Source organism: Aegilops tauschii, chromosome 7, assembly GCF_002575655.3.
Source record: "Aegilops tauschii subsp. strangulata cultivar AL8/78 chromosome 7, Aet v6.0, whole genome shotgun sequence".
NCBI lineage: Eukaryota > Viridiplantae > Streptophyta > Magnoliopsida > Poales > Poaceae > Aegilops > Aegilops tauschii.
This window is the reverse complement of record NC_053041.3, coordinates 32,606,216-32,633,215: the sequence shown is the minus strand read 5'-3', so window position 1 is coordinate 32,633,215 and position 27,000 is coordinate 32,606,216. Positions and strand designations below refer to the sequence as shown.

Below are 27,000 nucleotides of genomic sequence, written 5' to 3'. Positions count from 1 at the left end.
GCTTTGGGTTCAAGCTTATCAGCTTGAAACTTTTCCACATAAGCGTCGCAACCCCAAACTTTTAAGAAACGACAGCTTAGGTTTCTCTAAACCATAGTTCATATGGTGTCGTCTCAACGGAATTGCGTGGTGCCCTATTTAAAGTGAATGCGGTTGTCTCTAATGCCTAACCCATAAACGATAGTGTAATTCGATAAGAGACATCATGGTATGCACCATATCCAATAGGGTGCAGTTATGATGTTCGGACACACCATCACACTATGGTGTTCCAGGCGGTATTAGTCGTGAAACAATTTCCACAATTTCTTAATTGTGTGCCAAACTCGTAACTCAGATATTCATCTCTATGATCATATCACAGACATTTTATCCTCTTGTCACGACGATCTTCAACTTCACTCTGAAATTACTTGAACCTTTCAATAATTCAGACTTGTGTTTCATCAAGTAAATATTCTTAGCATCTACTCAAATCATCTGTGAAGTAAGAACATAACGATATCCACTGCGTGCCTCAGCACTCATTGGACTGCACACATCAAATGTATTACTTCCAACAAGTTGCTCTCTTGTTCCATCTTACTGAAAACGAGGCCTTTCAGTCATCTTGCCCATGTGGTATGATTTGCATGTCTCAAGTGATTCAAAATCAAGTGAGTCCAAATGATCCATCTGTATGGACTTTCTTCATGCATATATACTACTAGACATGGTTCGCATGTCTCAATCTTTTCAAAAACGAGTGAGTCCAAAGATCCATCAACATGGAGCTTCTTCATGCGTTTTATACCAATATGACTCAAGTGGCAGTGCCACAAGTATGTGGTACTATCTTATATCTTTTGGCATGAACATGTGTATCACTACGATCGAGATTCAATAAACCATTCATTTTAAGTGCAAGACCATTGAAGGTATTATTCAAATAGACAGAGTAACCATTATTCTCCTTAAATGAATAACCGTATTGCGATAAACATAATCCAATCATGTCTATGCTCAACGCAAACACCAAATAACAATTATTTAGGTTTAACACCAATCTCGATGGTAGAGGGAGCATGCGATGCTTGATCACATCAACCTTGGAAACACTTCCAACACATATCGTCATCTCACCTTTAGCTAGTCTCCGTTTATTCCGTAGCCTTTTATTTCGAGTTACCAACACTTAGCAACCGAACCGGTATCTAATACCCTGGTGCTACTAGGAGTATTAGTAAAGTACGCATTAATATAATGTATATCCAATATACTTCTATCGACCTTGCCTGCCTTCTCATCTACCAAGTATCTAGGGTAGTTCTGCTTCAGTGACCGTTCCCCTCATTACAGAAGCACTTAGTCTCGGGTTTGGGTTCAACCTTGGGTTTCTTCACTAGAGCAGCAACTATTTTGCCGTTTCATGAAGTATCCCTTCTTTCCCTTGCCCTTCTTGAAACTAGTGGTTTTACTAACCATCAGCAATTGATGCTCCTACTTGATTTCTACTTTCGCGGTGTCAAACATCGCGAGTTGCTCAAGGATCATCATGTCTATCCCTAATATGTTATAGTTCATCACGAAGCTCTAATAGCTTGGTGGCGGTGACTATGGAGAACCATCACTATCTCATCTGGGAGATTAACTCCCACTCGATTCAAGCGATTGTAGTACTCAGACAATCTGAGCAGATGCTCAACGATTGAGCTTTTCTCCCTTAGTTTGCAGGCTTAAGAAACTTGTTAGAGGTCTCATACCTCTTGACGTGGGCACCAGTCTGAAATCCCAATTTCAGTCTTTGGAACATCTCATATGTTCTGCGACGTTTCAAAAACGTCTTTGGCGCCTCAATTCTAAACCGTTAGCATTACGCACTGAACTATCACGTAGTCATCAAAACGTGTATGTCAGATGTTCGCAACATCCACAGACGACGCTCGAGGTTCACACACCGAGCGGTGCATTAAGGACATAAGCCTTCTGCGTAGCAACGAGGATAATCCTTAGTTTACGGACCCAGTCCGCATAATTTCTACTATCAACTTTCAACGAAATTTTCTCTAGGAACATATCTTAAACAGTAGAACCAAAGCGTAAGCTACGACATAATTTGCAAAGACCTTTTGACTATGTTCATGATAATTAAGTTCATCTTATTATTTAATGAACTCCCACTTAGATAGATATCCCTCTAGTCATCTAAGTGATACATGATCCGAATCGACTAGACCGTGTCCGATCATCACGTGAGACGGACTAGTCATCAACGGTGAACATCTCCATGTTGATCGTATCTACTATACGACTCATGTTCGACCTTTCGGTCTCTTGTGTTCCGAGGCCATGTCTGTACATGCTAGGCTCGTCAAGTCAACCTAAGTGTTTCGCATGTGTAAATCTGGCTTACACCCGTTGTATGCGAACGTTAGAATCTATCACACCCGATCATCACGTGGTGCTTCGAAACAACGAACCTTCGCAACGGTGCACAGTTAGGGGGAACACATCTCTTGAAATTTTAGTGAGGGATCATCTTATTTATGCTACCGTCGTTCTAAGCAAATAAGATGTAAACATGACAAACATCACATGCAAATCATAAAGTGACATGATACGGCCAATATCATCTTGCGCCTTTGATCTCCATCTTCGAGGCGCGGCATGATCACCTTCGTCACCGGCATGACACCATGATCTCCATCATCGTGTCTTCATGAAGTTGTCTCACCAACTATTACTTCTACTACTATGGCTAACAGTTAGCAATAAAGTAAAGTAATTACATGGCGTTTTTCATTGACACGCAGGTCATACAATAAATTAAGACAACTCCTATGGCTCCTGCCGGTTGTCATACTCATCAACATGCAAGTCGTGATTCCTATTACAAGAACATGATTAATCTCATACATCACATATATATAATTCATCACATCCTTTTGGCCATATCACATCACATAGCATACCCTGCAAAAACAAGTTAGACGTCCTCTAATTGTTGTTGCATGTTTTACGTGGCTGCTATGGGTTTCTAGCAAGAACGTTTCTTACCTACGCAAAGGCCACAACGGTGATATGCCAATTGCTATTTACCCTTCATAAGGACCCTCTTCATCGAATCCGATCCGACTAAAGTGGGAGAGACAGACACCCGCTAGCCACCTTATGCATCAAGTGCATGTCAGTCGGTGGAACCTGTCTCACGTAAGAGTACGTGTAAGGTCGGTCCGGGCCGCTTCATCCCACAATGCCGCCGAATCAAGATAATACTAGTAACGGCAAGCAAATTGAACAAATCATCGCCCACAACTACTTTGTGTTCTACTCGTGCATAGAATCTACGCATAAACCTAGCTCATGATGCCACTGTTGGGTAACGTAGCAATAATTCAAAATTTTCCTACGTGTCACCAAGATCAATCTAGGAGATGCTAGCAACGAGAGAGAGGGAGTGCATCTTCATACCCTTGAAGATCGCTAAGCGGAAGCGTTACAAGAACACGGTTGATGGAGTCGTACTCGCAGCGATTCAAATCGCGGAAGATCCGATCTAGCGCCGAACGGATGGCGCCTCCGCGTTCAACACACGTACAGCCCGGGGACGTCTCCTCCTTCTTGATCCAGCAAGGGGAGAGGAGAAGTTGAGGGAGAACTCCAGCAGCACAACGGCGTGGTGGCAATGGAGCTCGTGGTTCTCCGGCAGGGCTTCGCCAAGCACTACGGAGGAGTAGGAGGAGGAGGAGGTGTATGAGGAGGGAGGGCTGCGCCAGGGAAGAGGTGCGGCTGCCCTCCCACCCCTCCACTATATATAGGGGCAAGGGGAGAGGGGGAGGCGCCCTAGGGTTTCCCCTAGGGGGCGGCGGCCAAGAAGATTGGATCTCCCTAGGGAAAATCCTAGGGAGACTTGCCCCCCAAGCCAAGCAGGTGGAGGCTTGCCTCCCAAGCCAGGTGGAGGCGCCCCACGTCCCCAAGTAACGTGGGAAAGGGTGTGGGGGGCGCACCACCCCTTAGTGGGCTGGTTTGCCCCTTCCCCTTTGGCCCATGAGGCCCTCCAACACTTGCCGGGGCTCCCGAAACACCTTTCAGTCATGCTGGCCATAGCCTGGTACCCCCGGAACACTTCCGGACTCCAATACCCTTCGTCCAATATATCGATCTTCACCGCCGGACCATTCCGGAACTCCTCGTGATGTCCGGATCTCATCCGGGACTCCGAACAACCTTCGGTAACCACATACTATTTCCCATAACAACTCTAGCGTCACCGAACCTTAAGTGTGTAGACCCTACGGGTTCGGGAACCATGCAGACATGACCGAGACACCTCTCCGGCCAATAACCAATAGCGGGATCTGGATACCCATATTGGCTCCCACATGTTCCACGATGATCTCATCGGATGAACCACGATGTCGGGGATTCAATCAATCCCGTATACAATTCCCTTTGTCAATCGGTATGTTACTTGCCCGAGATTCGATCTCCGGTATCCCAATACCACGTTCAATCTCGTTACCGGCAAGTCACTTTACTCGTTCCGTAATGCATGATCCCGTGACTAACTACTTAGTCACATTGAGCTCATTATGATGATGCATTACCGAGTGGGCCCAGAGATACCTCTCCGTCATACGGAGTGACAAATCCTAGTCTCGATTCGTACCAACCCAACAGACACTTTCGGAGATACCTGTAGTGTACCTTTATAGCCACCCAGTTACGTTGTGACGTTTGGTACACCCAAAGCATTCCTACGGTATCCGGCAGTTGCACAATCTCATGGTCTAAGGAAATGATACTTGACATTAGAAAAGCTCTTAGCAAATGAACTACACGATCTTGTGCTATGCTTAGGATTGGGTCTTGTCCATCACATCATCCTCCTAATGATGTGATCCCGTTATCAATGACATCCAATGTCCATGGTCAGGAAACCATAACCATCTATTGATCAACGAGCTAGTCAACTAGAGGCTTACTAGGGACATGTTGTGGTCTATGTATTCACACATGTAATACGGTTTCCAGTTAATACAATTATAGCATGAACAATAGACAATTATCATGAACAAGGAAACATAATAATAACCATTTTATTATTGCCTCTAGGGCATATTTCCAACACCTCCTTCTCCTCCTCGTCAGCAAGGGCGGAAGAGACCCGCCGCCACTCCGGCTGCTCCGGCGCGTCGTAGTCCTTCTCCTCCGCCTCGTAAGCAAGGAAAGAAGACAGCCGCAGCCGCTCCTTCTGCTCTGCCGGCGTCTAGCAGTACAGCCAGAGGCGGGAGGCAATACAGATTCGGTCCTTCTCTGAAGACTCCAGGAAGTTACCATACGAGAGGACTGAGGAGGAAACCACGAAGATCGTGCGAGCTGAAGTGACGAACTTATTTGAAGGGGTGAAAGCAAATAAACATCCACCTCCGGAGGAGAAGGTAGATCCGGTGAAAGCGAAGCGCACTCTGGCTGCCCTGACAAAACCACCAAAGTCTCCGCCGAGAGGCAACTATGAGCGCATTATTGCAAAGACATTTGCCGAAGCGGAGCGGTCGGGAAGTACTGTCAGTGATCAAAGGTTAAAAGAACGACGAGCTGGGAAAAAAATTGCCCAGCTCGGCGAACAAGCGAACCAATCGTGCCCCCCGCTCATGGTGTCTAGCGACATCGTCGCTAATGATCCGAGGATGGTGCCCGGTTATAGCAATCTTGGAGATTACCTGCCCGACGATGTACATTATGATATCTTGGAGGTGGATGAACACAAATACCATTACGGGAAGCCTCTCGTCAAAGATGAAAGATCTCTAACAATGATGATGCGAAGATTACATGATTGGTACATGAAAACCTGCAGAGAGTCTGGGGGGAGGGATACTTTGACGCTGAGAGTTAAACCGGAGCATGACCTCGTTGGAATTGAACTGTTGAATGTTCCATTTGAGGAGTTCTTCCAGTTTTTCAATCAAAAGGCCCTCGATAAATCAACGATCACTTGCTACTGTCTGTAAGTAGTACTACTTCTGTCATTAAGTCTCTCTATATAGGTCAGCTCTTTCATTGCATGTATTTATAATTATCCTCACTATATTATGCAGATTGAAGATCGCCGAATTAAAGAAAAGACAAATCGGTGATATTGGATTCATTAACACAAATCTCATAGATGCAACTGAGGTTAAATACCATGCCGAAAATACCGAGGCCAACTTGCTACGATCGTTGGTAATAAATGAAAACAAATATATAATACTCTTTCCTTACAACTTCAAGTGAGTGTTACTGTCTTGTGCATATTCGGTTTCCCTTATTAGTCCAGGTTATAGTAATGTAATTGATGACTTATAGTAATGTAATATTCACAATTTTATTTTATTACCATCATTTGTGTTGAGTTTCATTTATTCATATATATATATATATATATATATATATATATATATATATATATATATATATATATATATATATATATATGTATTGACCCCCTTCTTCAAATTAGATGTTTCGGAAGCGGGATGAACTCCTAGCACTAGATCGTATGCGAGCAATTCAAGAGGAATTGGCGGCGTTCTTCCTTGACCACGTGATCGCTGAAGACGGAGAATACCATGTGGACCTTGACTTCGTATATAATTAGGAGATTATATTGTAAGAGATAATTATTGTATATATGTAGCCAGTAGTGTCAGATAGATACACGAGAACTTGTTGTTCGACCAATCTCTCGGAGAAGGAGAGGTGGTCGATATCACTTCTCTCTGTATGCATATGTTCATGACGATCTTCTGTTTCCTTCATTTTCTTACTAGCTAGCGTGTCTAGTCCTCTCTATACGCATATAGTACATAGCGTCGACCAAGCACGAAGATAAGAGAGGACACTTCTCTCTATTAATTAGCTAGCTAACACAATATATGAAACACCTAAATTAACCCCCCAAAACCCCCAACCCCCCCCCCCCCCTCAAAAAAAAACAAAAACCCCAGCCCCTGAAATGCTGACGCGTGGATGCCTATTGGTCCCGGTTAGTGCCACCAACCAGGACCAAAGGCCCTCCTGCCTGGGCCCGCCGCACCGGCCACATGGAGGCCCATCTGTCCCGGTTCGTGTAAGAACCGGGACTAAAGGGTTAGGGCATTAGTAACGACCCTTTAGTCCCGGTTCAAAAACCGGGACAAAAGGCCCTTACCAACCGGGACAATAGGCCCTTTTTCTACTAGTGCGAGGCGCTCACCCGGCCGATTGATGGATTGCAGTGAGAACGGGAAGGAAATCCTGGGCAATTTGTGGAGGTTCTTGATCTGCGTCGCCGGGAAGGGAAGCCCATTGGACAAGGCTGCCCGTGACGACGCTGGAGCGGGTGAAGCGCCGCCAGCACGCGCGCTTGAGGATGTCGGTACGTTTCCAAGGGGAATGGGGAGCGGTTCTTTGGTTATGTCCTCATCGCCTCGTTGGTAAGAAGGGTGAGAGGGCGAGGGGCTATGGCGATGAGATTCGGAGTTAGGGCGGCGGCCGTCTTCATCTCGGAGAAAGGAAGTGGAAGGGGAGGCGGCTGTTAGGTTAACGCGAGGGGCCGGGAAGGTGAAGCGCTGGGATCACGTCCACATGCGTGCCAATTCTTTCCTTTTTCCTTTTAATTTAAGAAGGTAAAATGCGCCATTATCTTTATCTTTATCTTTAATTTAAGAAGGAGGCTCTCATAGTTCTTCATAAGTCAGCCTTCTATATCTTGATCGTCTGCCTTCTAAGTCAGCCTTCTATATCCTGATAGTAAAAAAATGAACTGTTTCTGTATTTTTTTAGAAAACTCCCTATCGTTTCTATTAACGGAAACACCAACGCCCACACGTGTGGCAATAATGCAACTCGCCCACACACCCGGATCACCGTCCAGTTAAGTTTGCACGAATCTTGACACACCGAGGCAGTTTTCACATGCCACGTAGGACAAGGCCGGTGTGTGGGCGTTGGAGGTCGCCCACACGCCCCGCAGCACGCGTTTGCCAGCTGGGCTGTGTGGGCGAACTAGTTTCTGCCCACACAACCACCACCTAGTCCACGCATGTGTGGGCGAACTGTTTTTCGCCCACACGACAGTCGTACGTTGTTGGATGGCAACTGCAGTTGCGCATACATGGCAACTAGGTAAACACACATGGCAACTATGATTCGTTTGCTAGACGGCAACCGCAGTTGCATGTACGTGGCAATCAGATAAACATACATGACAACTGTGATTAACCACACGTGGCAACTAGGTAAACACACATGGCAACTATTGTTTGAGCATATGTGGCAAGTAGTTAATCACACACGACAACTATGCTTTGATTACACGCGACAACTACCATAAATTAGACATGGCAACTATAGTTAACCAAAACAGAGAGAGTTGCCATGCTTTTACAATCATATTTGTCATCCCGGATAACTACATCTGCCATCCCGAATTGTAACTAAATCGTCATCCCGCAGGAACCTAATATAGCTGCGCCGGGACGTGTGGGCATATTTGCTTTGTGCCACATGCGCGGGGTGGGGATGAGTAGTACTTGTTGGGCATGTGGCACGAAGTAGCTGCACCCACACGTGTGGGCAATTCTACTGTTCGCCCACACACAGCCCGTGTGGGCTGCCCCAATGCCTATTATGCCACACGTGTGGTGGATATCGACGTCCTTTTATTAACTAATCCGCAGTTCAATTATAAGTGACAAATGCTTTTAAAAAATCCTATCTTTTAAATTGCAACTCCAATTTTAAATTATCATATATGAAATTTGATTAGAAAAATGCGTAGAATTATGATGTTATTTTACCTATTTAACATTTTTAAATTCTATTTATGGTGTAGTTTAATAAATAGCAATGTGTACAATCTGAATATGATGTTATTTTACCTATTTAATATTTTTAAAATTTTATTTATGGTGTAATTTTAATCAATAGCGCACAATTCGTTTTTTTCTGTACTGAGGCCGATCCGTATTGCAAATGAACACCTCATCAAAATTGGATTGAAGACAAAAGAAATCATCAATAACCACACATGCATGCCTCGATAAAACATCGCATGAAAAAAAGAAAGTTGATGTGCATCATGTGCTGAGAGAGAGAGAGGGGCAACATAGATGGGATGCCATCTTCAAATAAAGGACATGGATCTATTGGGGTCTTGAGTCATGATTATTGGGTGAGGGGCTTCTCGTATTATTTTCCGGTTGCAACGCACGGGCTCTTTTGCTTATTATTAAAGGACGAAGGTTTTCATAGTTCTCCATACTTCACTCCCTTTATATCCGTTAATTCTATGTTAACTATGAGGATTGACGGTTGAGATTTAAAAAGACATCTTTTTTCTGTCCTCTCTCTTCTCGTATATTAGAAAAAGGCAGCCTTCCTTTATCCGTCCTCTTTTGTCAAGCCATGATCCAATTGGTTTTTTACATAAAACGGAATGCTGCCTATCATGTTCTTCACTTGTAGGCAATCCGCACTGGCAAATTCCTAACTCCTCAGTCAGAACAAATTCCTCAGAGAACAGAAGAACTGCGTCTCTGTCACTGAAGAAATTGACTGAACTGTATGAGATTTCCAATAGCTTCACTCGAAAGGATTGGGTAGGTGTAGGATTTGAGATGAGCATCACTTAAAAAGTGTTTCCTTAGTTTTACCTCGGCCCCCTTTAACAGTACGGTGTTTCCTATGACTCAAGAAAGAGAAAATGAAACTACGAAAACAAAAGTCTTAACGCTTCATAATCCTAGCATCAATATCGAAGTCTTCAAGGTCACACAAATTTCCTTATTTTCAAAGTCTTCAAGAAAATCAAAGTCTTCAGCTGAAGACATTCATTTTTAGGGGTCGACTTTCATCGTAAATATCAAACTCCTCATAGACTTATAGAACCTGTGTACACTCACAAACACATTAGTCCCTTAACCTATGAGTCTTCAATACACCAAAATCACTAAGGGGCACTAGATGCATTTACAAAAATAATATCACAGATAAGAACAGAGGCAACAAATGTGTACATTACAAAGGAAATTGTATTCTTCTACTTTAACATCCTGTCAGCGGGTGTTTCCATCTTCCAAGATTTTCGTTGCCACAAATTTACACCGATGAAAACTCCCCAACTCTTCCAGAAAGCGGTTTGAAGATCATATACATCGCTAACCAAACTATCACTCATGAACAAATATGATGTTGAATTCGTCAGGCTTTCCTTACAGAGCAACCCGAAAATTAATTTGAGAGCTGGAACCTTCCTGTCGGTTTCCCATTTCGCCATTCTTGGACAAAGATAATGTGATTAAAATAAGCTCGGCTTTTACAGAATTCGTCCGAGAATTGGTTGAGTGTTTCAAAAAAGGACTTACAAAAAGTGCATAGTAGAATAAAGTGAGTATGGCAGAGCAACAAAGCCGTACCGGAAAGAACATTGTACCTGCAGTTTCCTAAAAATAACATTTTGGACTTTCTGAATCATTCAAAGAGATGAGTTGCCTTTTTTTACGAAGATACTACATGGCTTGTGAATCATGTCACCCAACATCATACTACATTGACAGTTGAACTTAAGGCTCTGTCTGTGCTACTAATAACTTCTCTCTATACCTTCAGAACAATTATATTTGCTAGCTTTGTCATTAGTGGAAACAATGTGTCCTTGCTTTTCCCACTACATGAGTTGTTAAGAAAAAAACAAGAAGAAATAACTTTGCCTCCCATTGAAAAGGAGCTAATATTTTAGCGGTAATTGATTGTTATCCACAATGTATACAAGTAATTGGCATTTTTCCCTGTGGTGATCAACAGAAAATTATGCGCACCTACGGAAGATAGTCTAAATGCACTTCTAATTCCATAGGAAGTTTAATTACATATTTGACTTGCAAACATACATTTTGAGTCGCTTCAGGATTATTGCTCACATCAATGGCGTGTGATGAGTTCCTTCATGCTTTTCTTGCATTCTGGTCATGCTAGTTAACTCCACTTGAGCAAAATACCATTCAGCAGCATCATACTTTCGTAGCTGCTCTATCTCTATATATCTCTATGTGCTTCTAGACCATGTATGGTGTGTATTTGTGCTCCTTTAGTTGGTCCTCATGTCATGAGAGGTTGGGCTAGACAGACTTTTGGTGTGTGTTCTCACTAGTGAGGTGAGATCTTAGAGGAAACTGAAGGGATGTGTGAATAGCTGTTCAGATTACCTACGTGTACTACGCACTCTAGAACATCTCGACTTAAAAATGTGATGTTACTAACATCTTGTTAATCAACTGCTGGCATTCAAGAAGCTCAAGAAAGGCGTCAAGAGGAAAACTCTGAAAACCATGGTCGTCCTTATCACCTGGAGCATTTGGAGAGAGAGAGAGATGGCAGGGCTTTCTGCAACATTTTCACCCACATTCTGACAGTTATTGAGCAGATCAGAGAAGGCGCTGAAGACCTCTGCCTTTGTACTCAGAGCATGTAGCTGTCTTAGGATCGCTGCAGCTTGGCATTACTTTCTTGGTCGTGACTCATGAATGGTCTTGTACTCCTATTCCTCATCTAAGTAACACATGCAGATTTGTTATATGGTTCGAGGGGGAAAACTGCACCATTACAAATATGACCTAGCATCCCTCCAGCGCATGTTTTAGAATGTGTAGAGCAAAGCCGTGATTTCAGGGCTTTTTGAATTTTGCAGGGATGTCATGATTTTAGTTCTCTAAATGCAGCATTCATTGTCCAGTAGGACCTCCTATATATTTTCACAACACGAACAATAGTGTTTGCCTGATTATGTATTTACAGATTAGGAATCATAGATACAGTTTTGGTCAACTAGAAAAGAAATCTCGCTCGCTTGTGATTATGACATGTATTAACTTGTGTTGGCTATTTTACTGCCATGCAAGAGTTACTGCATTAAGCTTAGCATTGACCTGATACGGTCCAGATTGTATCCAATGAAAAGTGGCTTGCTTTGGATTTCGAGGCTTATGAATCAACACTCTATTTAGTTACAATTCTTTTTTTTTGGGTGAATTTAGTTACGATTCTTATATCCTTTGCTTGGGATTATCCCAGGTACACAAGCCTGGCCAACAGCCTTGGCAGTTTATGTTTTCTTCTTTCATTTTCTTGACAAGAGTTTTCTTTTCTACTCATTATTTCACACATTGTGTTGTCAAGACAGAAAAGTTTCTGAAGTAGTTAGTGATCAGAGACGCGATCAGCACGGGACAGGGCATTTTGGTGCCCAGGCTCAGCTACACCCTAAATCCAGATCGTCCGCTGAGCCATTGGGATGCGAGAAAGTCCAGCTGGTGCAGCAGTTTAGGCCCGTGGAAAAGGAAGATACGGTAGCGAATACGCGGTGCACAGTGTCGTATGTGGGCCTTTTCGGTATGGGCGTCCGTCGTCGCGCGTGGGTCCGCGGACGGCTCCGTCACTGGGATGGGCTGTGCCATGGCACAGGTCGTTAGTCGAGGGAGCGTGGAAATCCAGAGCCGTCATCCCGTCGGCTTGGGCCCGTCATTGCAGGGTTGCTCTTGGATCTCGAGGGAACGAGGGCGGCGTCGAGGACGGCCGGCGGCGTGGCAGGATGGAGGAGAAGGGCTTGGAGTTCGTGCTCGATCTGGTGGTCAGGTAAGCTCTTTTTTTCTGCCGCCCCTCTATTGATTCACAGACCTTTTCTTGAACTCCGGCGCCCGCAGGATCCCAATTCGGGAAGAGTTCGCCGATAACCTTGAGCACCCGGATCCGGTGCCGCTAAGGCTGCTGCCCAGGGGGGAGGCTGGCGCTCTTGGCCCGTATGATTCAAATGGTGAATTTGGTTGCGCCCTGAGGCGCGGCGGAAAAGAGCCGCGTCGCCAACAAAGTCAGCTCAATCTATCGGAAAGGTTAACCGGGAGGCACCTGGATGATGGACGAAAAGGTGAGCCGTCATGTCCCCGTGGTCTGATTGTATATTGAATTTGAGCGCATTTGTCGACAGATAGTTAAGTTCAAGGGAGCAGGTATTTGGTTTTGACGTGTTTCAGGTAGTTAGATGTCGTAAGGTGTTTAGAATTTCATATAAGAGAAACGTTGCCTTGAACCAGGCTGCATATCAGGACTCTGTCGATTAAATGTTTTGAGAAACCAGTTCATAATTTTCAGGGAAAATGCTACTGTCTGCAGCACACCAGTTTTGTGTTAATTGACTGGACGAAGCATTATTGCTGTAGGTTAAGACTAGGGAGTGCACCGCCGGACAGAAATTCGTGCGCTTCATGGATGAGCGCACTGGAGCAAGCGATACGGAAGTTTGCTGAGGAACCGACGAGGAGTGTGATTAAACCAGAATTAGGAACACGTTCCGATTCGTTGAACGAGGCATACGACTTCTGCAGTCTTTATTCATGGGAAGTTAGATTCAGTAAAAAAAGCCGACTGAATGCAGAAAGAACCAAGTCGATGCAGGAGAGAGTGTGCGGTTGTTCGCTAGGTTCTGTGGTACGAGATACAATGTGGGTTTCTTTTTTGTGCAATTTTGGTTTGAAAAAAAAGCATCATGGAGTGAGCTGATGTGCCATCACTTTTTTTGATTTTTTTTCCAGGGAAAGCCTGAGGCAGAGAATAGCTGATCATGCAGGTGCGAGTGCCGAAAGTTTTGAATGAGTTTTTGCTGAGTCCTGAGAATGTTGGGTGGATCACCGCCTACGACAATTTTGACTGGTATGTATGGGCTAGCATAGAACTCTTACTTGCTGGTAGCTCCCAGAAGCTGAGTTATTGTTTGTTGTTATTACAGATCAAAACAGAGCAGCCGAACCCTTACTTGCCAATCAGCCAGATTTTTCGTATAGATTTTTTGTGAAAACTGTTTTACCTGAAGAATATTTCAATTAGTTAGCTGAACTAGGGTAAATTGTTTGTAAATCAGTACCTGCATAGATATTGCATTAGTAGGGAGAACTACTGTACTGAATTAGCACGTTTGCAAATTTTCACGCTATGCCTCGGCAGTGCACCACCAGACAGGGCACCATGTGCTTCTAGGATGCTTAAACTGTTTTTTGGTTGATCATTGCAAAAATTAAATGTTGTTATCCTGCAAGAAATGGTTCAAGCACTTCCATCCACTGCTGGCGGTGGCATCCGGACAGGACTTGATGGATGAGCTCACTCCTGGGGGTGAGTTAACACTGAATTTGTGTGCATTCAACGGATGCCCAGTGAGAAAGAGAAGAAAATGTACCGCGGATGGCTTGACAGATGGAGAGAGATTTTTATCCTGTTTTTGTGGTATATATGACTCGCTTGATGATTCCTTCTGTTGTGTGTTGTCTCCACTGCATATGAACCCGAGTCTGGTGTGTTTGGATTGAATGCAGGATGAACTTTGTAAGGAAGACGACGAAATAAACTGGGATTAAACCAGTAAGTGAAGAAGTAATGAACTGCATGCTTCGTTCAGTCTGGTTTCTAACCGAATTTTTCAAACCGATTTTCAGTTCATGTTCCCTGTGATGTTCATGGATTGCTGGTCCTTGTACATTCTCGACACTGAGAAGAAGATTGTAATGGTGCTTGATCCAACAGAGACAGATCCATCAGATGAGATGAAGAGGAAGCATGAGGCGCTAGCGAGGAAGTTCCAGCGTAGGTTTTACAACCTTTTTAATGACAAGTTTGGAGCAGGCTTGGTCGAGACGACTGGATGGTCATTTGTGTACTCGTTGGTTGCACAACACGAGCCATGCACCAGGTTAGTGATCCTACATTGAGCATACATAGATGAAGGCTAAATCCAGTTGGCTGCAGCAACCCTAAAAACCCATGTACTCTGCACGCAGGGAAGACGGTGTGGTGTATGTCGTGCACTACATACTGGAGTTCACTGGCCTTTACCTGAGATCGAATATGAACCAGGTATCAAACTGGGAAAAACTTTTAGTTGTGTACAGAGTCTAAATATGCCCCATTGACTATGCATTGAGCAGTTTTCTGCATTTTTTGTTTCTCACAGGAGCAGATCGAGCACCTCCGCAAGAAGATTGCATGTGATATAGTGACGATGAAGGGGAATAAGGGATGCATCCCAGAGTTCCTGTACGAGGAGATCCTTGACTAAAGTAATGAAGTATTCGTTCACTCTACGTGCAGCCCGGCAAGATCTTTTGGTTGAATTGTCCCGATTTAGTTGCTGGGGCATTTTGCAGCACAAACACCTGCCACCTTGTAGATGAAAAACTATGGACATGTACTGCATTTTTAGATGGATTCTTAAGCAGTTTAAGTAAATGTAAGCGCTGATATGGTATGTGGATGTATGTTCATCTCTCAGAATGTGCAATGCTATTGGTACTAGTGGTTATTTGATCCCGTGATTTACATACCAGAATTGAGTAGCTGTGTCGGAAGCAGACATAATCCATGTATGACTTTGACACTGAAAATCTGTTTGGATGACAGATATGGCTGTTTTTCATTGCAGCAAATGCGGTTAAGGCGTACTAGAGCAGCATGAATCTTGTATTATATCTGGATTGTCGATTTATTTTTTGTTTTTTAGTGTTTTCAGCCTGTAGTTTCATATATATATATAGCAAATCTGGGACAGGTTTATGCCTGAATTTGGAAAGTGTAAATCACTAAGGGGAGTGGTTTTGGAACAAGATTTTGATGACAACTAGTACCTTTTGATGCCAAGTGTGACACCGTACGATGCAGTTAGAGGACCGCTAAGGAATTTACTATAGATCCGTTGCATGAATGCTGAACCTAGCTGAATATGATCAAAGCAACGTGCAGACATTCAAGACGGACAGAACTTCTGTTTGGAGATACATGAGACATCATACAGAAGGATGATGTACTTGTAGAATCGACGCCCGACTAGTCTCTGGTCCCGCCGCAACGTTCGTCTCGAGCTCGTCACCACAAATGGACAAGAGATGAGAGGGAGGAGGAAGTCAGCTAGAACGGACATGGCGGCGGGACTAGAAAGGGAATGGAGCGGTGGCGATGGGCAAAATCTGTTCTAGGGTTGCCCCACCAACCCTGCTGGGTTTACAATAATGATGGGCTGGAAGGGTGTCCGTTAACGATTTCCGTCGACGGAGACGGCTCAGCCTGCGGCACAGGAGAATGGCTGGTCCGTGCGTTCACTAGGCTGGTCCGCATCTACGGTACGCTCTGCCATCGCATTCAATGCTGCTCAGAGCTTGCCTGTTTTTCTCAACGTACGATGGAAATACCGGCAGAAAATACCACGCCTGGCACAGATCTACATGCAAACCAACGTTGCTGATTTCGGGAGCATCTGAGCCCAAGCTCAGAAACGAATTTTCGATCAGCACGTGCAAAGTTCTCAATTGAAAAGCAAAGTGCAATTTCCAGAAAGACATACAAACAACAATAGAAAGATCAAGACAAGCCATCCTTGATACAATCTACAAGTGTGCGTGGTAGTCACAGAATGCTACATACAAAAGAAAATAACTGAACTAATTTGAGTCAGAACCGCAAAGGAACAACAAAGGAGCACACAGAACACCTCTCACAGACCCATCAACTTGAAGAATAACATCAGCCGATTGATGATCATCAAATAATAATACAGAAAAGAACAGGCGACAAATGTGTACTTAATTACAAAGGAAACTGGGTTCTCCTACTTTAACGTCCGTGCCCGTGGTTGTTTTCATCTTCCATGACGTTGTCGCTAATTTACACTGATGAAAACTCTCCAGCTCTTCCATAAAGTGGTTTGCAAGATCATATACATCGCTAACCAAACTATCACTCAAGAACAAATATGATATTGAGTTCGTCAGGCTTTGCTTACAGAGCAAACAGAAAATTAGTTTGAGAGCTGGAACCTTCCTGTCGGTTTCCTCTTTCGACACCACTGGACAAAGATTGTGATGATCAAAATAAGCTCAACTTTTACAGAATTTGGTGAGCTAAGTACTTCCGAGGAAGTGACTTACAAAAAGTGCATAGTAGAAGAGTGTGAGGATGGGAAGAGCAAAAAATCCATACTGAAAAACATTGTACCTGAATATTCAGATGTTCAATAGCAGTATGTATACATAACTCTGAGATTCTAGTGTCTACAACGATATAGATTGAGCTATTGAATCATCAACTGCAGGTTGATAATTCTACGGACTTCATGCTAGTTCAAGACTTACTTGTAAAGATACTTAATTCCGCAAAGAGACTGCAGCGTGTGGCCAAAGATCTCCTGAGCTGCAGTTGCTTGTGCGTAGTGCGCAAAAGCTGTCGTGCTTAACTGAATCACATTGCATAATACACAAGCGTGGAAATTCAATAGAGAGGACTTCTTAAAAAATAATCAATTCACATTCAATTCATGCAGAGGCCATTATTCATCTAATGTAAATAAAAAAAAACATAGGCCCTCACCAAATCCTTCAGGGTGTGCACTTCCAAGTGTTGCACTATTACTTGACTAATAACAGAAACTCCAGTCCTAATTCTTTAGATCTGTCACATGTCTCCACTACCTTAATTCTTGTAAAGTTACAGCCTTCAAACATGTCATGGGAACTTACAATAACACATGGACTTCTAAACTAAGACCTTGGCAACATACCTGATGGAGCAGAGTAGGATCAGTCCTACATTAAACAGGAAAGAATTCATCAACACTCCTTCCCATCTGAAACAAGTTAAATGGTTGTTAGTAATGCCAGAAAAGGACACTGCAAAGAAAAGAGTGTCATGGAACGAGTCAAGTACTGCATTGGGTAAATGCTGATGAAAACTAATTTCAGGCAAAGCAGCATTTCCCCAGAAATCGCCGTGGTGAGGAGATAGAAGCAGGAGAACACAAAAGCAGCAGTCCGAAGCAGCGACTAAAGGCTAGATCATGGTTTTCACTCTGAAAATCAAGTCTGAGCGTGTTGATCATTTCTGTGGCCATTCCCTGCTCAACGAGAAAAAGTGTGTTCTTATAAGCTATTTTCACTTTACATTCGTCCACTTGTAATCTCCGTGACAAGGTATACAGCTTCTATTTATTTTTGCATTAAACACCAAATGATGCTCGCAATAATCACTCAACAGTGAACAAAATGAATTGTTTATTTATGTTGGTAGTGTTGCTATTTATTCAGAATGCTCGGGCAGTTCCGAAGCTGCAATGTTCGCAATACAATCCTGAAGGATATGAAACCATTCGGGCAACCTTCCTTAACTAAAATATGTGCTGCGCCATTAACCAAACGCCGCACCCACTGAACCCTAAATACCTAATGAGTTTTAAGCATCTCCTTCACCTCTTCAACGAGCAGCCCTATCGTAGATAATCGCTCAATAGTTAGCAAAGGACTTGACGGATGAGAAACAATGATTTCCACGAGGGGCACAATGATTTCCGGGAAGTGCCAATTTTGCTTTCAAAGTTGTGACGGATCTTCACAATTTTTTACAGTTCAGACGCATTCAGAGTCTCACAGATGCACTTTCGAGTACCCAGTCACAATGTCACATAACCATGTATAATTCAGACTTTCAGAGTAGCAAAGTATTCATTCATCACAGCTCATATCACATATTTAAGGGCATTGCAGTCAGAGACTCGCACACAAATTCAATTTTTGTTTCAAACAAGCAAAGCATGTATAGCTCATTCTTTACCAAAGACAAGGCTGCAACACAACTGAAAAGCAGAGTATTTCAAACAGCCCAACTGAAAAGCAGAGGACAATTGCACAGTACATAAATTCAATTTTTGTTTCAAACAATTGAAGCATTTGTAGTTCATTCGGTTCACTGAGGCCACAGTACCACAGAAAAGCAGAGCATTTCAACAGCAAAAGGACTCCGATGGTGTGCAGAGACCTTGGCGAACCGAAATAAATGTCAGGCTAACATTTGGTGTTACAGGTTTTGCAGAAGAAAACAGGAAAAAAATTGAGAGCATCCTGCTGTCTGTTATTGAGATGGAACAAAGTGGGATTCTAATAAACGTAATCAATCAACACAGATGGAATCGACCAGCTTGTCAGTTTCCTCGCTGAGTTCCACGTTTTCGATCTTCAGACGGTGTCGCATCCCAGGGAACTTCTTCCCAGCCGCCGCGTACGTCCGTACCAGCGGCTCAAACACCACCGTCCCCAGATCTTTCTGCACCTTCTTTAGCACCTCGACAAAACTCTCAGCGCCGTCCACGTCTTTCTTCTTCTCAAAGTAGCCCATCAAGGTCTTGGTCACGTCATGTGGTGGCACCCAAATCCTGCCGCTGCTGTGTCCCTTCTTGATTGCACGGTCGGCGCACCAATGGGCATTCTTCAGATCCCCCACCTTTAGATAGTGGTCCATGAAAATCTCCCACGTCTTCGCGTTAAGCCTTCCTCCGCGCATCTTGGCACGCTTCTTGAGAGCGATGGCCTTGTCAAGCATACCCTCTGTAACATATGCTTTCATCAGAGCATTTGCAACCCGGATGTCGTATTTAGGACGTTTCAGGTCAAGCTCCTCTGTTCCCTTGTCCTCTGTTTCCTTAACATCAGAATCATTATTAGATGCCTCGGTTGAAGCTTCTTCTTCCAACTTAGAAGTTTCAGTTGTCACAGCATCAGTTGCTTTAGTCTTAGGTGGACGGATGTACCGAGCTTCCCACTCTTTGAAGCAGGCCTCAGCAGCAGGCAGATCCTTCAAGTTTGCAAGAACCTGAATCATGTTAAGATAGCTCATGTTTGCCTTCCTAGGATTATTCCTCTTCAGTGACCGCCAAACACGATGAACTTCCACTAAATTTTGTGTTCGCCCATACAGTGTAATGAGGAACTGGTAGGCTTCAAGATCATTGCCAGTGTTGCGCTTCTCTAGCTCCTTAAGAGCGGCTTCTGCCTTCTCAGACTGTCCAGCATCAACGTATATGGAAGCCAGGTTACTGTATGTAGTCCAATCAGGAGCAACACGGCCATCCCTTGTCATCTCTTCAATCACCCTCTCGACCCCTAATATGTCCTGACGAGCTGCAAGTGACCTCATCCAGACATTATAAGTATAGACATCTGGTAGAACATCATCAGCCTTCATGTCCTGGATGATGCTGGGCACCATTTCAGGTTGGTTGACCTTAGTGTATAGTGTCATTAAGCTGTTGTAGGACATGGCAGTGAAAGCAAAGTTGAGCTCCTTCATTTTCTCCATAAGGGACTCAGCCTTCTCAGTCATTAACTCCTTGCAGTAACAGTTGAGAAGAGCGCCATATGTGAGATGTGTTTTAGAAGTTTCTGGGAGGTCCATGAAGTACTTCTCAGCAGCAGCGATGCCTCTCGATTTGGCAACAAGATCCAAGCGGATTGCTTGATCACCGACTGTAGGATTCATGCCTCTTCTAGTCATAACTTCAGTAAGCTGCAGAAATAAACAATAGAAGGGGTTAAGGACCACCACAAGCAGATATGCAACATTCAAAATCATATAATAATCACCAAGTGGGATATACTACTCCCTCCGATCCATATTAATTGATGCCCACTTAGTACAACTTTAGTATGAAGCTGTACTAAGTGAGCGTCAATTAATATGGATCGGAGGGAGTATATGCATTTTCTGTACTGATTCACTTGGCACACCATCATAATAAATCAGGGCATAAATCTCAAAAAGAGAAAACTGTTTTAAGCAAAGTTATTCACAAGAACTTGAGCAGTGAAAAGAAATATAGGTGACTTTACTAGCGCTGCTCCAGGTAAACTAAGAATGAAAACACAATGAACGCCCATCAGTGTAAACTCTTTAATGTTCACATAGTAGTAACATGAATAAGAGGGAGCTAATACTACAACAGCACTTACATACACATTTACAGGCTACTACTAGATTGAGGGGCATTCAGATGAGAGGTTGCCACAGAACTAGAATCTTCAACTTGGTAGGCAACTATCTAGCTAGTATGAAGCATTGGGAAAAACCATGAAGCGGAAGTACTACAGTCAGATGTCAAGCAGTCATGGTAGTATTTAAAATGTTATGGCAAGCATCTAACAGACCACAATGGAACACACATAGTATTTTTTTCCATTGAGTGGACAATTACGGACCAGTTCTATAATTTTTGTTATGTTATGTAGCAGTGTAGATTGAGTGGACAATTACAGCTCCAGGTAAACTGGCACAATTTAACAAAACAGAGAATTTCACAGTCCATAATGTCACATATATGGTTTAACCTGAAAGAAAAAAAAAGCAAGCCAAAGAATAGATAAGTCGTTTAAAACCATGCAGCTGAAACATTATCTACACTGTCTCATACCAAAATTCAAACAAATGTAGTGCTGCTAGAAAAGTCAGATGCCCAGTTAGACAGTTATCTAACTGAGAGGGTCCACTCTAGGTGCAAATAATGCAAGGAAAGATGATAGAAAGGTTCACACTGAGTATGGAAAAGCACATTTAAAAGCATTAGATCAGGAAAAGAGATTATTTACAAAGCAAACATGGCGACAAACATCCGAAAAAATTGGTCAAAGTGTGCTCAGTGCCAATAAGTATGGGAACATTTAAAAACATAACAACTAACCTGTGAAAAGATACTAAGCAAACTCTGACAAAGATTACTATGATACTCCCTCCGTAAAGAAATATAAGAGCGTTTAGATCACTAAATGATCTAAACGCTCTTATATTTCTTTACAGAGGGAGTACTAAATATAAATACAAGCACAGCAACTTGCGATGATGTCACCTTGATTATTGACAAACAACAGTCAACAGGTAACAGAGCATATGAGGCCATGCTTATTCAGAATGAGGCATCCAATAGAAGAAGAAAAAAGGAATGTGACAGTGCCAAGACAAAACCATAAGACCAGGAACCTAACTGTGTAAAGAGGAATAGGCAGAGAGAAGCTAAAGGTAATTCATAAAACCGGAGACGAAGCGTCATCAATGCAGTGAAGCATGCAGATGAACAGGTCAGCTGTAACACCCGAAATGACAGGCTTTCAGCAGAAATGGAGTCAATCTATGGACAATCGACTATCTGAACCAACCAAAGTGTGCGAGCCAACAGTTGCCGTATCCCAGCAGCCTTCACCGCATTCACCAAACCAGAACAGGGCATGACTTGAACAGACCTGTCCTGTTAGCATACACAACACTGGACAGAGGGGAAGCATAAATGGAGGACACCTAGAGGGGCATTTCTTTTCGTTTCAATGTTTCAGACACTTATCATTGTTTCACTCGGCAATTCGACAGCGTCAATACCCCCACAACGATCTCGATATCCAGAGAGCAAACAAACAACACAGATAACAATCAAATTAAGCATTGCGGTGGACGAAAGAACCGACGATTTTGAGGCCTGCGAAGCAAATTTGCAACACAAATCTCGATCTTTGGATGACAGGTAACCCATGGCACACTGCCACACCAGTAAGCAGCACCTCACATCGTCTATTCCCCGCCGTGACCATACTACCGCCGTCAGATCTAGTCTACTGCGACAGCGGAGGGCATCACGGAGCAGAGCACGAATCGAGACTACGGACGAGATCAGGAGGGGAGGGGGGCGGACCTTGAGGGCGGGGCGGTAGAGCTCCTGGCGCCGGAGGCGGCGGACGCAGACGGCGACCTCCCACTTGAAGGCGCGCTTGCGGCTGCCGAGGAAGCCGTCCACCTCCTCGCGCACCGCCTGCGGCGTCGACCCCCGCCGGAACAGCCGCCGGTAGAGCGCCTCCTCCACGTACTTCTTCGGCGACCTCCGCGCCAGGTCCTTCGCCCTCGTCGCCGTCGCCATCGCCGCCGCCGCCTCTCCTCGCCGCTCGCCGGGGGTTTTGAGGGTTTTGGCGGCGCCAGGCGGCCCTCCCCTCCCACCACTAGCCACCACTCCGGGCTCGTTGGGCCTGGGCTTCCCTAGCCCGTCACAGCTCCGGGCTCGTTGGGCCTCGCTGCGGGCTCGTTGGGCCGGGAGTGGGCTTCGGGTGGTAAGAAGAAGGCGTTGGCTTCTCTCGGCGATGACCCAGGGGCAAAAGGGGAATTTTGGGAGAAAGAAAAGAGCAGCGGGGGGAGAGGCGAGGAGAGGTCGCCGGCGACCGGAGGCGGTGGGCGGGGATGAGCCGGAAGGAGGCGGCGGTGGAGGCGGGGGGAGGGGAGGGGTCGTCGTCGCGGGCGGAGGGGGGCGGGGAGCTGGCGGAGGCGCTGGCGCGACGGCGGCTGTACCGGGAGGTGACGCTGGCGCTGCGGGCCGGGCTGCGCGACGCCGGGGCCGACTTCTCCTTCCTCCGCGCGCGGGGGCTCCGCGGCCTGCTCGGCTTCCTCCGCGCCACCGCCGCCGCGCCCGACGACTCGCGGCTGCTCCTCTTCCGCCACTCCCAGTCCATCCCCGATCTCCAAGGTAATTTCTTTCAGCCAGCCACGGTCGATCTCCACGCCCATTTCGGTGATGTGATCCACCCAGCGCGACAACACGCTGGATATTGGATTTCATGGTTTCTTCTGGCTGCCTGATGATGGAGCCAATGCAGCGTGATAACCAGTGGGTGTTTGGATGGAATCAATGGAGAAATGCTAATTATGTTATGGCTGTCTAGTAGTAACAATGGCTAAAATTCAGTGACCATTAGGAGCATTGGGGAACCTCTGTTAGTTATTTTGTCGGCGTGCTGTTTTGTGGGAGCAGTTTGTCGGAATATGATGTTCAGGATTAGGTGATAAATGTCCCGACCAGCTCCGTCATCTGTCATTCGTGTTATTCAGCCTGATCGGCGCGTGCTATATTAGGCTTAGCTTGTTATAAATGGAAAAATAATCTTGCTGATATGGATGCATGACTGCTAGTGCGGTTTTATACACCACAACCCTCATAGTGTTGCAGCTCTCAGCCTCAGCTTGGAATACCATAAATGAACTGCGAATTTTGGTACAAACTGGACTGGGCTCCCTTGTTTGTGAATCAATTAGTCCCGTGTTGGATTTCTTGGAGTCGAACGATCATTAGGGTCTAATGTAGCTTGCCATGAGATTCCAAAGAAAACTACAGAGTCTTTTTTCCCCTTACTTAGTTCTTCTAGTGTGTACAGTGTCATCACTCCGTGTTATTAAGATACGCATTTATTTGACTGAAATGTATGTGTGCACCTGAGTAAGGAGCGATGCTGACACGTTTATGTTCTGTGACAGTTATTCCAGTTCTCTTTCAGAATTCATTGCATCAACCAAAGGATCCTGCTGTGACATTGGATCATATATTTGGAGTCGAACCAGCGAAGATCACGAGCCCCTCAACAGATTCCGAAATTGCTCTAGCTCTTCGAGTTTTGGAAGGTTGTTGCCTTTTGTATAGCAGATGCACTGCTCTGGCCCACAAGTACAAGGCTGTGCAGGTATCCGCTGCTCATTTGTTTTGTTAGCACTATTTGTTCTTGGGTCTTCTTAATGCAATTAGTGACTTCAATTGGTGTAGGTACTGCTGAATATATTAGCCAGCCGAGGTCCAACTGAGCAAGGGGTGTGCTTAGATGCTCTGATATCGTTGATGTTGGATTCACCTTCGAATCAGATTGTATGCTTTACCTCTTTGCTGAATCTGTTACAGTTGTCTTAAATTTTGTACTATAGAAGAAAGAAGTTCCAAATATAAGCTAGCAGATAGCTCTGGCATGGTTGGAATGCCTAAATCTTTGATGGTTTGTCTTTCAAGATATGTTTTGTTATGTCTGATTATTAAATTTCATCCCAGAACATGATTAATAGTTGGTGTGAGAAGTCGCGGTGGTTAAATAAATTATTGGGCTTGATTGTTTCTGGTCGCTGCGGTTATTTTTGTTCTTCAGCTGGTCTGTACCTTATATAACTGCTTCCTTCTACAGGACTTTGAGGAATACAGTGGACTTGAAAAGGTTGCTGAGCTTTTGAAGGATGTTCAAGTGGAAGAACACATAAGGCAAGTATAAATCCTTTAGTGTTCTTATTTTAACTCTGAATGCATGCCCAACAATTTGAACCGAAGTTATTGTCCCAGTCCCATGTAAACTGTATCTACAAGATATGTCATTCATCTGATTGATCTGCCTACATCTCATCCGTAAATTGAGGAATTCTGAACAAGCAAGATGTCTAGGTGTCCAAGTCTGGCTTAGTTACAGAAATGTCCACTACAAAGCTATCGTTGAAAAGTATCAGTTGCTGACCTCTACGTGTTCACAATTGTTATATTTTTGGGTGGCTAAGCGTGTACACAGTGAAAGTTTGAGCTGATCCAGTTCATTATTGTTATATTTTTGGGCAGCTTAATATTATGCCTTCCTAGTTTTGAATTTCCATTACAAAGCTCTGTCCACTCCAGCTCCTCCCTACTAGAAATGGTATCAACTGCATATTTGTTTCTCCAGTTTGTTTAGTTGTTGCCCATTGGCTAATTTTTTTTTCATTTGGCACTTCAATGCAGGTTGAAATGCGGGGAATTCCTACTGTTGCTCATCGGCCATGTTTATGTGAAGGAAAACACTCCCATACATGAACAGATGAGAAACCTTCTCGGGGAGCAGTGCGCGTCGCTCATATGGGCAGCGAGCCGGTTTGGATCCACCCTCGACGCGGATCAGAGGCAGATGGCCCTGCAAATACAAGCGAGGAGAGTCGTTGAATCCTTGGAGCCCTACTAGGACAACCACACCAATGTGTTCCTGGCAATGACTGCCATGTCGACGGTCTCAGTTGCATGCTTCATTCTTTCCCAGAGAAAAGGGTGTATGTAGCCTTGCATCCTCCATTTTGCCGCTCATCACAAAGCCTTTTGTCTTTCTTTTTCTGTGCAAAGCGATTCTTGAGTTTGCTGTTTGTGTAAGTTTGTCTGAGAATAAATTGTTTCATCTTTGGTTGTGAAGATGGTCCTATTTAGTTTTGTCTGAAGACCATTTAATATATAGAGGAAATGAATTTAGGTTGAAACGGTTGAAACTGCCTTTCTGGTTCCATTTGAAGACCATGGGATGAAGGGAAAGATCTGATACATGAAGCTTTCATATTTCGCAAAAAAGATCGCTGTGCCATTATCAATTTGGCCAGCATCGTCTACAGCCAAGAATAAAAACATCGTATGTTGCCTTAGCCTGATTGATTCAATGGAATATAAAAAGAGGATTTTTATGATTCTTAGAACTAAGCCTATTTTATTCTGGCATTATGAGGATTTTTATAATTCTTAGAATGATGCATGCGTGGGTTGTTTGAATATCATGACTGCAATCCATACAAAAATTCTAAATCAGATTGGATCCAAGATGACATATCATTGTAATCCTATGGTTTTTCTTGTTCTAGTGAATCAGATCAAAGAGGTGCTAGCTTGCATCACTTCCGTGGATCTATAACCAGTGTCTATAACTCCTTTGAAATGCAGAGCACCAATGTGTCATTTCTTTCCTTCAACATTTTTGAGTAAAAAGCGCATCGGAGGTCCTTATTCTTTTTCAGAAGTGCCAACTAGAATGTGGCGGGTGGTGGTTGGCTAGGGATTGAGTGGCGGAGAGGGGGGACTGGATTGGGTATAAAGGGGGTGGGGGCATGCTCTCAGGCCGATGTGACGGGCAATTTTGGCAGACCCATTTGGCCCCCATATATGGACTGGATTTGGGGGATACCGGAAAATCCGGACATGTGGGCTAGGTTTCAAGGAGCCCGTTGGGTGGTTGTTTTTGTGTCCGAACATGTCCAAATTGTCCAAGTGGACATGTGGGGGCAAAATGGCTATGCTCTTGGAGATCTCGTTAACACGGCAAACTCTATACATGTTCATGTCAATATCACTGAAAAACACGTCAATTTTTGCTCCCCTCACAACGTGCACTTTCTGAGTTTTGCTTGGCAAAGTAAGGGAAGACCGGAAGGATAGGGAGGGGAGGGGTGGTAATCTTTCAACGCATCTTCATGACAACTTCAAATGAGGATTCGTGGCAACTTTTTGTAAATTCGCATGGTTTTTTCTCTTCATATCGTGATGAATTACACAAGGTATGGAAAGTTTCATGTTCTCCCTTG

The 27,000-nt window shown here is 44.2% G+C and overlaps 4 protein-coding genes across 9 annotated transcripts; 2 read left to right on the top strand and 2 right to left on the bottom strand.

Moving 5' to 3' along the window:
• The first annotated feature begins 12,252 nt into the window (after positions 1 to 12,252).
• Positions 12,253 to 15,976, top strand: LOC109784847 (uncharacterized). 6 transcript variants are annotated; one of them, XM_073505007.1, is made up of 8 exons: positions 12,253 to 12,636; positions 12,705 to 12,925; positions 13,218 to 13,485; positions 13,590 to 13,707; positions 13,784 to 14,412; positions 14,487 to 14,740; positions 14,829 to 14,904; positions 15,002 to 15,976. In XM_073505007.1, the coding sequence occupies exons 6-8, from the start codon at positions 14,490 to 14,492 to the stop codon at positions 15,104 to 15,106; spliced, it is 432 nt and encodes a 143-aa protein (XP_073361108.1). In that variant the 5' UTR covers positions 12,253 to 12,636; positions 12,705 to 12,925; positions 13,218 to 13,485; positions 13,590 to 13,707; positions 13,784 to 14,412; positions 14,487 to 14,489; the 3' UTR covers positions 15,107 to 15,976. The 6 variants fall into 6 exon arrangements, with proteins under 6 accessions (XP_073361108.1, XP_073361109.1, XP_073361106.1 ...); XM_073505008.1 differs by having other exon boundaries at positions 13,218 to 13,499; positions 14,091 to 14,412; XM_073505005.1 differs by having other exon boundaries at positions 13,218 to 13,499.
• A 156-nt stretch (positions 15,977 to 16,132) lies between these two features.
• LOC109784836 (LIMR family protein Os06g0128200-like) lies at positions 16,133 to 18,810 on the bottom strand. The gene is made up of 6 exons (XM_020343445.3): positions 18,793 to 18,810; positions 17,743 to 17,858; positions 17,597 to 17,662; positions 17,172 to 17,282; positions 16,968 to 17,034; positions 16,133 to 16,885 (listed from the first exon to the last, which is right to left on the bottom strand). The coding sequence occupies exons 1-6, from the start codon at positions 18,808 to 18,810 to the stop codon at positions 16,838 to 16,840; spliced, it is 426 nt and encodes a 141-aa protein (XP_020199034.1). The 3' UTR covers positions 16,133 to 16,837.
• LOC109784873 (large ribosomal subunit protein mL101 (rPPR4)) lies at positions 18,721 to 22,957 on the bottom strand. The gene is made up of 2 exons (XM_020343487.4): positions 22,538 to 22,957; positions 18,721 to 20,370 (listed from the first exon to the last, which is right to left on the bottom strand). The coding sequence occupies exons 1-2, from the start codon at positions 22,757 to 22,759 to the stop codon at positions 18,979 to 18,981; spliced, it is 1,614 nt and encodes a 537-aa protein (XP_020199076.3). The 5' UTR covers positions 22,760 to 22,957; the 3' UTR covers positions 18,721 to 18,978.
• A 98-nt stretch (positions 22,958 to 23,055) lies between these two features.
• LOC109784879 (uncharacterized) lies at positions 23,056 to 25,911 on the top strand. The gene is made up of 5 exons (XM_073505688.1): positions 23,056 to 23,356; positions 24,142 to 24,344; positions 24,425 to 24,523; positions 24,831 to 24,904; positions 25,409 to 25,911. The coding sequence occupies exons 1-5, from the start codon at positions 23,074 to 23,076 to the stop codon at positions 25,623 to 25,625; spliced, it is 876 nt and encodes a 291-aa protein (XP_073361789.1). The 5' UTR covers positions 23,056 to 23,073; the 3' UTR covers positions 25,626 to 25,911.
• The last annotated feature ends 1,089 nt before the right edge of the window (positions 25,912 to 27,000 follow it).

Excerpts from the sequence above, each read along its gene's own strand:
- LOC109784847 (XM_073505009.1), top strand. The coding sequence starts at position 14,490 with ATGTTCCCTGTGATGTTCATGGATTGCTGGTCCTTGTACATTCTCGAC. Across the intron at positions 14,741-14,828 it reads CAACACGAGCCATGCACCAG|GGAAGACGGTGTGGTGTATG; the intron begins GTTAGTGATCCT and ends CTCTGCACGCAG. Across the intron at positions 14,905-15,001 it reads TGAGATCGAATATGAACCAG|GAGCAGATCGAGCACCTCCG; the intron begins GTATCAAACTGG and ends TGTTTCTCACAG.
- LOC109784836 (XM_020343445.3), bottom strand. Across the intron at positions 17,035-17,171 it reads GGAATTAAGTATCTTTACAA|GTACAATGTTTTTCAGTATG; the intron begins GTAAGTCTTGAA and ends CTGAATATTCAG. Across the intron at positions 16,886-16,967 it reads TCTTCTACTATGCACTTTTT|TGGTGTCGAAAGAGGAAACC; the intron begins GTAAGTCACTTC and ends ATCTTTGTCCAG.
- LOC109784873 (XM_020343487.4), bottom strand. The coding sequence starts at position 22,759 with ATGGCGACGGCGACGAGGGCGAAGGACCTGGCGCGGAGGTCGCCGAAG. Across the intron at positions 20,371-22,537 it reads TCTACCGCCCCGCCCTCAAG|CTTACTGAAGTTATGACTAG; the intron begins GTCCGCCCCCCT and ends TTATTTCTGCAG.
- LOC109784879 (XM_073505688.1), top strand. The coding sequence starts at position 23,074 with ATGAGCCGGAAGGAGGCGGCGGTGGAGGCGGGGGGAGGGGAGGGGTCG. Across the intron at positions 24,345-24,424 it reads ACAAGTACAAGGCTGTGCAG|GTACTGCTGAATATATTAGC; the intron begins GTATCCGCTGCT and ends CAATTGGTGTAG. Across the intron at positions 24,524-24,830 it reads ATTCACCTTCGAATCAGATT|GACTTTGAGGAATACAGTGG; the intron begins GTATGCTTTACC and ends TTCCTTCTACAG.